This window comes from Mesitornis unicolor, unplaced genomic scaffold (genome assembly GCF_000695765.1).
Source record: "Mesitornis unicolor isolate BGI_N332 unplaced genomic scaffold, ASM69576v1 scaffold10487, whole genome shotgun sequence".
Lineage (NCBI taxonomy): Eukaryota > Metazoa > Chordata > Aves > Mesitornithiformes > Mesitornithidae > Mesitornis > Mesitornis unicolor.
Window position 1 is genome coordinate 57,127 of NW_010195762.1, and position 12,967 is coordinate 70,093.

Sequence of the window (12,967 nt, forward strand, 5' to 3'; positions counted from 1 at the left end):
GCAATGGAGCGCTACCAAGGGCTGAGACTGGGCAGCGGAACTGCAGCACGTTTTTAAATCGTTAGCATTTATTGTTAATATTACTTGTGGAGTCCGCATTGATGTACTGAAAATAATTCTTGGCTGGTGTCTCAGGTGTTTTTTTTTCCATTTTTCTCTAACTCAGATCATTATGTTAGAACAAACCAACAAAATACTGCTAATGATAGGTTTTAGTAATTCCCATCATAAAATGCTGAGGAGGGCATTGCGTGACATAAAGATAAATCAAGAATATACATGCCTAAAATAAGCAATTGTGGTCAGATTAATAAAATCTTAATGTCCCACGATTTTAATTTTTTTAATAAGTTTTGTATTATAATCTTTTTCATGCCCTATGATTTTGTATTCTTTATATTGCACGCATCATCAGCTGTAGATGGAAATTACATAGTTTGTACAATAAGCATGAGCTCTGATTAACAAAGCAGATAATGGGTATTGAAAAATAGATACTTTTTTTTGTTCAGTAAGATTGCTTTGTACTGTGTCCAAGAGTTGAAGAAAATCAAAGGGAGCATCACTGTTGCTGTTGCGCAGATGGACTGCAGAGAAGTTAAATTTGTTGAACTCCAGTCTCTTGATACTTGGCACTTCCCTTGTGCCTTATCTATTGCTGTAGTTAGTATTTCAAAACAAGAATTATTTTTTTTTTCTACACTTTTTACTATAGGACCATAAAGTTGAGTGTTGCACCTCTCATAATGCTCTCTCTTATGCAGAGAGCAGCTTTGTGTGAGGATTGCAGTGGTGCAGGTTAGGACAGAGCTGCTCTCTGGGGCAGGAGTTGGGAAGCACTGTGAGAGCGGTATCTAATGGTCCTACAGACCAGAAACAGATGCTATGTGGAAGAGGAAGGATCATCAGACCATGGAAGATGGAGCTGTACTCACCGTGCTTTTTCCATATCTTGTTGCTTTGTTGCAGTATGGAAATGTGTGACCAGAGAAACAATATCACCATGTGTCCCTTATGTGACAGAACATGCAGCTACTGGAAGATGAGCTCCGCTTGTGCGACTGCTCGCGCAAGTCATCTGTTTGATAACCCTGCAACTGTCTTCTTCTCAGTCTTCATGGCTCTCTGGGGTAAGAAGATACATGCCTTCATGTTAAGTTTTTAATTATTTAAAACACAACAGGAAGAAACAGAAGAGATAAAGCAGTGTATTTATACTCAGGCAGTTAATTAGATAAAGAACTTCTCTTTTAGTTTTTTTCTTTCCCATGAAACTGTCACCTCAAAATTTATATTCTGGACTGAAGGCTAAAATTCAAAAAGTTGCTCAAGATGAATATCAAATGAAGTTGTTAAGCATCTGTCATAAAACTGCTGTGTGGTATGTCAAAATTTCATTAACGTGATTGCACAGCTTGCCAAAAAAGATATCTATTTGCAGAGCCAGCTTCCACTTTAGAACATTACAGGAGAAATGTATTAATGTACTCTGGGGTCACACGGAGGGCTCTGCAGGGAAGTGTAATGGCCTTTAGCATCTCAGGACAAACCAAGATTGATTCTTGAGTGTGCTCTGAGATGCAATTAAGTTTATCAGCAAGCAGACATCATGCATGTAGACCATGAGGCAGCAGTGGTGGCATTGCAGGTATTTTTTCTGATGCTGACTGCATGTCTTGGCATGACTGTAGAACTTGGTTAAAATGTTAACCCTGTCATGAAATCTTTGTCAGACTGACTTCAGAAATTGTTATTGAGGGCTTTTCTCCTCCCCGCTGGAGAAAGGATGGGGAGCTCCTATGGGGACATCCTTACTTGGGCACCCCAGCACCAGGCACTGGAGGGGAGGAGCCACCTATCGTCCTCACTGCAGGCCAAGAGGGCCTGCTAAGCTGAAAGGGATATGATGGGCTCCAAAACCCATGTTCAATTCAACGTAATTCAATTTAGAGCAGTGTATTTTTGACCAAAGTCTTCATTTAAGATAACGATATTTTAAAATTAATGCTAGGAGCTCGTTACCAAGTACAATAAGGAAAAGGAGAAGGATGGTCCTTGCAGAGGGATTTTGGGAACAGCGGGGAGTTGGTAACACTGCAGGTTTGGAGGGAGAGCTGGGAAGTGTGGGGAGGTTGAACTCCACCAGCTTCACAGCAGAGAGAAGGGATTGCTGCCTTACAGATCATCTTACCATGTAGCATATAGGGAGAAATGTGATATACCCCAAAGCAGGATGCAGTGTCAGAGACTTTAAATAGTCTGATTCTCTCACGTGGAAAATAAAGTATCAGTTTCGGTCTCCCTCGTTTACCATTATTGTGAATCCCATATGGATCTCGGCACATAGTGCTCTGTTGTCCAAAAAATAATGCTGTTTGCCTCCATTTCCTTAACAAACAACTGTGGGTGCCTTGATCCCTCTTTTACATTCTTAGTTGGGCAGATTAAGGCAGATTGGCAGAAGCTAGCTTCTGTGCTCTGTACAAAATCAGGCTTAATATCGCAGATAGTTTTGGAGTGGGATGTGAAACTCCTCAAGTTCTTCAGGGTCAGCATAAATGTGGTACAATAGCATGTAAAAGAAATGTTTTTTCAAAAAGCTCTTTTTGAATTCGAGAAAATCAGAACTTTTCCCATATAGTTCTGAATTTATTTCTAAAAGATTTGTCAAAATTTTTTTAGAAAATGAAATGAGCATTTTACTTTTTAAGGAAATGGTATCAACAAAAATTGGCCATCTCTAAATGTAGGCACACATATAGTCTCCAGTGCCATTTGTGAGCACCTCTGCACGTAATAAGTTTTATTAGTTTCATGTACTGTTGAAGAGTTGAGGCAGACTCAAATAACCAGCTCAGGTGACCCAGGGCATCCTTAGCACAGCAAGAAAATTAGCCCAGGTTCAGGAGTATTATTGTGAGCAACTATTTGGCCAGGCTTTGTTTGTATAGTGGTGGTATTGTAATACCCTAGAGAACTGCACTCACATGAGTGTTGAAACAGCTACAGTACTGAACTGAGCCCTGGTCAGAAGTTCAGCATTAAACATAGAATAAGAGAATTAGAGAATTGTTTAGGTTGGGAAAGACCTTTGAGATCATCAAGTCTAACCATTAACCTAGCACTGCCAAGTCTACCACTAAACCATGTCCCTAAGCACCACATCTACATGTCTTTTAAATACCTCCAGGAATGGTGACTCCACCACTTCCCTGGGCAGCCTGTTCTGATGCTTGACAACCCTTTCAGTGAAGAAATTTTTCCTAACATCCAATCTAAACCTCCCCTGGCACAATTTGAGGCTGTTTCTTCTTGTCCTATCACTTGTTACTACCTACCCACCTCACTACATCCTCCTTTCAAGCAATTGTAGAGAGGGATAAGTTTTCCCCTCTGCCTCTTTTTTCCCAGACTAAACAACCCCATTTCCCTCAGACTCTCCTCATAAGACTTGTGCTCCAGACCCCTCACCAGCTTTGTTGCTCTTTCTCGGGACATCCTCCAGCACCTCAATGTCCTCCTTCTAGTAAGGGGCCCAAAACTGAACACAGTATTCAAGGTGTGGCCTCACCAGTGCCGAGTACAGGGAAAGGATCACTTCTCTAGTCCTGCTGGCCACACTATTTCTGATACAGGCCAGGATTCTGTTGGCCTTCTTGGCCACCTGGGCACACTGCCAGCTCACATTCAGCCTGCCGTCCACCAACACCCCCAGGTCCTTCTCTGCCTGACAGCTTTCCAGCCTCTCTTCCCCAGGCCTTTAGCACTGCATGGGGTTGTTGTGACCCAAGTGCAGGACCCGGCACTGAGCCTTGTTAAACCTCATACAGTTGGCCTCGACCCATCAATCCAGCCACATGGACCGTGGCCCAGTGCTGTTTGCTATTAAATGGCATTAAAAATGTCAGAGAAACCAGATAAGATCATCTGAACAGTAACCTCTGGGAGTTTTTAAGCTCCACTTATGCTTATGAGCCTGGAAGAAATATGAAAATGCAGGTACGATTGGCAAAGCAGCAGTGCATCACTGCCTGGCACGTTCACCAAGGGCTTTTGAAATGAGCTGGCTGTGTTTCAGTCTTCTCATTTTGCATTGTTGTAAATCAGTGCCACGGAAGGATTTCTAGTAGAGCTAAGAAACAATGTCTTGGCCATTTTCTGTATTTCTTGCTGTATGTGGAAGCTGCAGACTCCAGTGCAAGAACTGCCAGCAGCAAGGAGAGGGGAGGCAATTCCAGGATCGTGACACAGACCCTCTTAAGATGCAACTATGGCCATCCTGATTTACAGGAAGCCTATGGTTTGTAGTTGTAAGCTTTTCACTTGAGAGTTTTGCTTGGAAGGCAAGTGAATTTCATTATCATAGCCTGGTTCCAGTCATGAGGGTGTTCTTTCCTCTCTATTCATCTTTCTCACCCTCTCCCTGCCTCCAGTTTTTCTGGATACAAATGTTTCTGAGCACATCTGGTAATACTCACTGCGGGAAACTCCCCTGGGAACACCATTTCTTGGTAGACTTGCCTCTTTCATAATCACTTATTATACAGCACTGGTGTATTCCCAGCATCTAAATACATCCTCTGAGAACAAGCAAGTTCTCAGAGGCAGATAGACTGGGACAATTCGTTGGGACTCAAGAATTGCTTTAACAAGGTTTCTTTTCTGTAAGTCTTCTCCATCAAAAAGAAAATGGCAGTGTTTCTAATGATAAAAGCCCTTACAGGCTTCCACTTTAACAGCCTGCCCACCTGCAGCTTTCACACTGGCATGAGTATTTGGGTTTGGGTGTGATGATTAGAGGTAACTATACTGTTATGACAGATGTAATTACAGCAATATAAAAATGCTTTACCTTGATATCTTTGAGGAAATAACTATACCATGAGTACAAGACTAGTTAAACAATTCATATTTTGTATAGATAAAACACAAGTTTGTGTGTACTTACGGATGGATTGTATGCAGATGAAGACAAACAATGACATTAGTCACGCATACAAATATTTAAATAAGTTTGGGTGTCTGACTTACACCCCTTAAAAAATTGTAGGCCTCATTCTACATGAAGCTGTGAGTGTAATTAATGTCCTTTCTTTTAACTTCCCTAGATAAAAAGGTTGGCTCTTAGCACTGTTAATCAGTATTTTCCACTTATACATTGCTGTTGAATAAAAGAGTAACAAAAAGGAAGTTAACCCAGCCTGGTATATGATACAATACTGCAAGTGTTGAGACCTTTTTGAGACGAAAACCTGCAGACGTACAGCAGGCGATGTGGAGCATGGCCAATGTGTCTCCTAAAACAAATCCCAGAGGCTGATGAGTGACAAAATACTTGTTAAACTGTTGTTTCAGCTGCCACCTTTATGGAACACTGGAAGAGAAAACAGATGCGTCTCAACTACAGGTGGGACCTGACTGGGTTTGAAGAGGAGGAGGTTTGTCCCTTCAGTTCTGGCTCACTGACTTCTACCGTGGCGTGACCAATAACTCCTTGCCCTGAGCCCATAGATTTTGCCTTATGGGGAACTGCTCTTGGGGTAGTTCTGTCATTTAGAATAAAGGAAAATCCTGTACATGAACTATTTGAGGTTTTTATAGCAAGGGAATTACTAGTATGTTTTGTTGCCATAGAAACATAATTGTATAGCTGCAAATTCTGTTTTTTTTTTGAAGTGTGTAGTCGGGTCACACCTAGCAGCATAGACATGGAATATATAACTCAGACATTACTCCTGGGCTGATGTCAGAGTGCTGACAACTGAGGATCTCACTCATCTCCCACTGCTGTAAATCAGAAATGAATGCATTGAAGTTGATAAAGTTACAGCATTGTAAAAAAAAAAAAAAGACTGAAAAGTTCTTATTAACTTTAATGATGCAGGATCAAGCCCTGACTTGGAAAATACCTAAGAAAATATTCCCAGATATGGGCTTGGGGTACTGGGAGGGACACAAATGTGGAGGTGTATTTTTTTTCATTTGCTAAAACAAAACAAAACAAAACAAAACAAAACAAAACAAAACAATCCATAGCCAGGCTTATACTAAATGTGCTAAATAGCATGAAAGGGAAAAGGGTCGAAACTGTATGAAAAAAGGTCTTGAAAAGCAATGAAATTTCAGAAGGAAAGGAGAGAAAAATCCTCAGGCAGCTGAGAAGCTGTATCCCACCTTTATGTTTTTAATTTTGTCGCTTTACAGAAAAAGAAAGATACCTCCCTAGACCGTAATGCAGTCCCAGCAGTTTTTACGGTGTTTGCTGCTTTGTTTGCTGTCCAGCTGTTTTTTTTCACTGTTGTTATTATTGAAAAGAAATATGACCGCCCTAGATGTTCTGAATAGATACACCATAAAGATTGCTCACGTGAAACAAAAACGTTGCCTGGCACAGTTATTGTTCTCCTCACCCCCAAAATCTTTCTGCTTGAACTATATCCCCTTAATAAGTTTATCTCCTCCAAAATGTATTTAGGCTCCCTATGCCAGCAGCCTCTGTGCCATGCACTTTGCTAGATATACCTGTTTCACTGGGAGAGAATATAGGGATTTATTTCCTGGATACTGTACTGTTTTATACTTGGTAACTTGGTGTTAGCATACATGAAAGTAGAAAGGATTAACTGTATCTTTCCAATGTCTGTCTCCTTCGTGTCTGAGTTCAGAGCTCTTACACAGCTAAAACAGCAGCTGTTAATAAAGTATATTTTATTCTTTGTTTTGTGTAGTCAACTCTAGAAAATACAGTCATGGGTTTAGAAAAGAATTTAAGTCCCTCCTATTTCTGATTTGGCTGAAACTTAACCTGGTATCATGTTAAAGAATCGGGGTCGCAAGTGATATACTAAAACTCAAAGTGTCTTATCTTCTGGTGTTTTTAGGGACACCTAGTTCATTCAGCGCTTACAGTAATAGTAATAAATGTAGAACCTGAGTAGACTGATTTTTCTCTGGTAGTGTCTAGCCATCCACTGTACCTGTGCTTGTGTCATGTGATTTTTAAAATATAAACCCAGTATGATCTGCAACAATTCAGTAATCAAGTTTTTGTTTTTGTTTTTGTTTTTCTTGTTTTTCGTGTTTTTTTCTGGTTTCCTGAAGGAGGCAGTCAAGGTTTGGAAAACATTTTTTTAACTGTTCCTACTTTTTTTATTACATGTCTACTGATGAATGTCATCTTTTGATCTTCACCTCTTCTTTTTCGAGCATCAGATTTTCTTTTGAACTCCCACTGATTGGTTTGCCTTTACACCCTCCCCCTCTTCACTTCTTCAGACTTTTTTCAACTCTGTTCTGTTGCCCATTCAATGCATAATTATGAATTCTGAATCTTTTGTGAATGTGTAATTATCGTGAATTCTGAATCCGTGCATCTTTCTGAATTTTTTGGCTGTCTCTTACTTCTGAGTGTTCCCTATGCCCTCTCCTTCAATGCTCATGGGTAATCTGGGGATGCTGTCCAAGACAGGATTAGGGGAAGACCCCAAATGATGATTTCCTGGGATCCCAAAGCCAAGTATTTTGCATACTGACAGCAGACAGCTGGTTCCCTTGTGAGCTGAGGATTGCTGAAATTACAGTTAATGACAAAATTCAATCTTTATAAAAAAGATAGGTTATGAAAATCCAAGCATAATGTCACTTGGTACAAGCCATGCTATCTGCAGGTTGTGCTGTATACTCTCATGTATTAAATTTAATCCACAGAGCGTTGCACATGGGTGTCTGGTAGTGAGCACAGGTCATTCTGCAGTTGCTGCTGTAGAACTGCGAATGGTACGGGATTTAACATTTTTTCAATCACAGTTGACTATCAATTGACATAAATGACATACTGAGTGAATTAGAATTCAGTTAGAAAACTTGGAAATTATCAGGACATTGACCTGCAAACAGTTCATATGTAGCTGATATAGAAAATAAATGTTTTTGCTTTTTATTAAATATTACTTATTTCACAGGATCATCCAAGAGCAGAATATGAAGCTAAAGTTTTAGAAAAATCACTGAGAAAAGAACACAAACATAAAGAGGTATGGTAAAAAATGTCCATTTGTTTCACTTATAAAATAAATAAAATTTTACTTTGGAAAACAAGGCTGTTATAGCAGGCACTGACCTACGACTAAGAAACAGGTAAAAAATAGTCACTGCACATTGTGTTTAAATTCCAGATGTCTTTGGTCCTAGCTTACATGGGATAGTCGGTGTATGCCAGTGCACAAGACCTGATTAAGTCTAGAAATGCCTTTAATAATCAGATACAGGAGTGTGGCCTAGGGAAGATAATTGTGGCCAACTGAAAGGGCACTCCTGTTGGGCTAACAAGTCAAGTTTGAGAAAACTTTAAAAAACATCTTATTTTGTGCTAATATAAGTACCTGCAGCTTCTCAGAAAAGGTTCTCTGTGTTGCTAGATTTTTTTGTAAATAAAAATATTACTAGAGCATTAATGAAGAGTACTAACACCAATTTCCTTGCCGAATTCCAGCTTTGATAATAACTCTCTACCTTTTAAAAACAAAACTTCCATTTTATTTCACTGAATAAGGTAGCACTCCTGCTTTTAACTCACTCTTTACATCGCTGTGGAAAAAGTGCTGCCAGTCCACCCAGGGGCACGTGCGTCTTGCCAACAGGTGGTGCAGTCCCGATGAGCAGCTTCCCTGCCCTTCCGCCGAAGGCTGCAGTTCCTTCCCCACTACTGTCTCTCAGCAGCAGACTGATTTGAAAAAGCTCCTTTTCTCTCCCACGTACTGGTTTCCACCCTACCAGAGGTTATTCCCCCTTAATTGCAAGAATTCACTTGTTTCTATGACTGCATTTTTAAGCAGAAAAGTAAATGCATAAACAAAATCTGTTGGCAGAAATTCCTCTTTTGTATCTGTTCTCAGTGGCATGGTAGCATGGAAGCATGCCCTAAGTTGGGTTTTTATGAAAACTCTATGAAAATACAACTGCAATAACCACATTAACATGAAACATGCTTTAAGAGACAGCATACATGGACTGGACTGGCATTAAACTAAATGTGCCTGATTTTGTCATGTGCTTATACTTGAGTACCATTGGGTCCCTCTTAAGAGACTCTACAAAGCTGATGGTGGTATATTCCCATTAATCTATAGGATGTGGTGTGTAAGCATCATGTGCAATACCTTCCTTGTGCCACTGCTTTAAAATCCCTTGCAGAAGAGAGAGCATTTCGGTTACTGCCCTCTTATATGCTGGATAAACAGTGTTTGAATACAGAGTTCATTGGATTCTGCTAAAAACTTGTGACTTGCTGTACTTTCGGGTGTATTAGAAATGCCGATCTTAAATGTGGAAGAGTGTAGGGTAATTAGACGATTAATGAATGGTGGCCTCCAAATGTCAGAGTATGAAAGCTGAGCAGTTAAGAGATGATTTTTTTTTTTAAAACTAGTCTATTTATAACTTTTTGGGCTGTGTTCAATTTGGATGTTACTAATTTGGGAAACGTGAGAAAAGGAGTTTTTTTCTGAAAGACTTTGTAATTATCTTTCATTGGGATCTCAAGTGTAAAAGTTCAAATTCAACAGTTGTAAGACAACTTGGAAATCTTCTCAAAGAAAAGATATCACAAGCTAAACCAGAAATTGCTGATTTTTTTTCAAGAGAAATCCAATTAAAAAATACATATTTTAATGAAAAACTTTTTTGACATTCTTTATACATCATAAAGGAAAGAAAGAGCACAATCCTAAATTTAAAAGGGCGTATCCTTTGCAGGAGTGCTTGATCTACCCCAGGATTTGGAGCAAGAGTTTGTCTTTTGTCGTTGTTTTTGTTTTATTAACCTAAAGCTGAAACACAAAGCCTTAAGCAAACTAACAGAGCATTCACTTGTGGCTAAACTGCTATGTACACTGAGTCAGTAGGGAGTATATAGATTAATTTAGCAGTGCTTTGTAATGTTATATTGCCCGATCCTTTTTTTCTTTCCTTTGACTGCCATCAGAAGCATCGATATTTTCCAGAAGAGACAGCAAACAAATGGAGACAAAGAGTTAAGACAGTCATGGCTGGGGTGAAATTGGTTCTTTTTATTCAAACTTATGAAGAAACTCAAATTATGAGTAATTATGGAAGACACAAATCAATTTGTTTTTGGCTGTTGAACCTTTGTTTTAATATTCACATTCAGTTCTGGGTTTCTTCCCCCTTCTCCCCGTGTTACTTCAGCACTCTTTGGGACACTGTTTCTATGCATTGAGAATGGCACTGCATGGCTAATCTTAGTTTTACCATCCTGGACTGACGTTTCGTTTTGCAGTGGAGCATGGACCATGTGTTGAAAGAGTTGCTTGCACTTCCCTGAGACAATGTGCATGTAATAAAAATAGAATTTGAGTAGTATTTTTATGTTCATTATAACATGTGTGCCATCTTCCATAATGTTCCTTTTGTTGTTTATTTTCTGGTGTTTAGAAACAATTCCCGGCATCAAAGTTTATGAAAGACTCTAGAAGAGCAATACTGTTTAATGTGAAATTTTCATACCCAAATTCAGGCAGTGGCTGGTTGACTGGATTTAGGGTATCCTATAAAGAGAAATTATAGATGCATATCTTAACTCCTCTTGGTGTGGTCCATTGAATACCACATGGATAGTCAGGGAGTTAAAAATCACTCATATTGAAGGAATTTCAAGTCTTACCACACACCAAAATAAGATCTTCCCTATCAACTGCGCATTCATCTTGGAGTTACTCAGTAGCATACTTCGCCTGTATGTCAGTGGAACCAGTTGGTGGAACTACAAAGCTGCAAATATTGACTGGAGAGGGAGAGAGAAAGAACAAGAATTTTTCTAGGGAAAGCAAAAGAAAATATTTAAGAGTAAGGGAGATCCTACTTCATGGTTTATGACAGCCTATTTGCGTGCTTCCTTCAAAAAGTATACAGAAAAATCTGTTTTATTTATACTCACAGTGCAGGCACTTGACCAATTTAAACCTAGCTATGGAGTAAACAGTTTGCCTGTGTGGAATTGTAACTGTAAACACTGTGCTTGCATCTTCTAACTGGTTGTGTATTCACTAGCCTTTTCTTCCCCCTCTCTGTTTTTGTCACATGCAAAATCATACACTCCATCTTTATTAAATGTACCCTTTTTTTCCCTCCAAATTTTAGACAGATAAAGAAAAGCTGACATGGAAGGATCGTTTTCCAGCCTATTTAACCAATTTTGTTGGCATTATCTTCATGGTAAGCATCACTGAGCAAAATCTGAAATTCAGGTTATTGAGTTATTGTAAAGAACAAAAGTGATGGAAGTGTTAATGAAACTGTGACAGACTTTATCAGATTGATGTGGTTTGCAATGGCTTTTCCCCAGTGAAAAAAATCAGGCATTTTATAGTTTTATAATCTAAAGTCTCTACAAGAGCTTGAATTTCTTCTTTACCATAACTTTGCAGTAAATAAATAAGAATACCTAAATAGGGGAAAATACCTAAATAGGGGGAAAATGAGGACATGGAAATGGAAATTACCACCACTATTAATGGGACAAAACTTAAGAAGTAGAAAGAGTCCTCTCAAAAAGTAGTCAGGAAGTAGAGAAAGGCCTCAGTTTCACACCAGATTTTTTTGAAAGAAAGTAATAAAGCAAATACCATGTATATATTCTGTTGCTGTTAGGGTTGAAAAGAACCCCGCTAGTATTTTTAATATAAGCAAGTATTTTACATTTAAGTGCCTTTAAAAAAAAAGCCTTTTGCATGTGATAGTGGCATTATATCAGTTTTTTCGTGTGATGATCAAATTACTAGGATCTTTCCCCATGGTTTGTCAAAGTGATTGGGAACCTTAATGCAGAATTTGGTGGATTTGGGATGTGGCCCAGAGATCCCATTTTTAAGGTCATTGCTAAGTCCCACGCAAAGTATTTATAGTTAAATCTTTACTCAGAGGCTGTGCTTTTCTTACTTGCAGGTTGGGCTGACATTTGCAATAGTGTTTGGAGTCATCATATACAGGATCTCGACTGCAGCAGCACTGGCAATCAGTTCAACTCCCTCGGGCCGATCAAGCGTCAGGGTCACCGTCACTGCCACCGCAGTCATTATCAATCTGGTCGTCATCATCATCCTGGATGAAGTATATGGCTGCATCGCAAGGTGGCTAACTCAGATCGGTAGGTTTAAATCCTCAACTGATATTTGCTACAGCAGTTTAAAATGAGAGGACCCAAACAACTGGCTTTCATTATTAACTTCAAAGTGGTTAGCAAACCCAGAAAATTCAAATGTGTGGCTAAAATTCTAACCAGGTACTTACAAATATCAAAGTGCACATGGATTTGGCTTTACTTTGAAAGTTTTAGTAGTTTTAGTGCTAACCACAAATCTAGTTATGGGTGATGAAGATGCAACAGAAATTCCTCGCTCACAATTTCAACAGAAATTGCTTCACTCTTCTATATCATGCAATTACTATTTTCATTTTCTGCCATTTTTTAATTGGCATAAGACAGGTCAAGAAATGCAAAATTGTTGAGTGAAAAAAAACCACTGTAGAAATTGTATTTTTTCTTAATCATTTCCAAAAAGCATCAGTGACAAAAGGTCCAGAAATCTTTTCAGGTAAGTTCTTGTCCATCTGCAAATGATTGTCATGGAGGTAAGCCAGATGTGGAATGAAATTGGAATTACTGTTGTAACACATCTTAATGGTGAGTTCTTTGGCAGATTAACCGATGTCCTTAGTAAGGCCATATTGCTTTATATAAATGTATGTATGTATGTATGTATTGCTATAAATATATATATCTTTGTTTAAAAGATGGCTGATGCTTTCCAAAGTCCACATTTACAAGATCCTGAAATGTTCTGGGTAGGATAATTCCTCAATGTTTCTTATCCATGTCACATTTGTTCCAGAGGTGCCAAAAACCGACAAGAATTTTGAAGAGCGGCTGATTTTTAAGGCTTTCCTGCTG

The 12,967-nt window shown here is 39.0% G+C and overlaps 1 protein-coding gene across 1 annotated transcript in view; it reads left to right on the top strand.

Moving 5' to 3' along the window:
• The window catches only part of LOC104543589 (anoctamin-1-like), a 45,135-nt gene that overhangs the window by 22,074 nt on the left and 10,094 nt on the right, over positions 1-12,967 (top strand). The window contains 8 exon segments of the mRNA XM_010188234.1: positions 970-1,130; positions 5,356-5,438; positions 7,102-7,113; positions 7,962-8,033; positions 9,983-10,060; positions 11,158-11,232; positions 11,962-12,163; positions 12,909-12,967. Coding sequence (XP_010186536.1) covers positions 970-1,130; positions 5,356-5,438; positions 7,102-7,113; positions 7,962-8,033; positions 9,983-10,060; positions 11,158-11,232; positions 11,962-12,163; positions 12,909-12,967 — 742 coding nt within the window.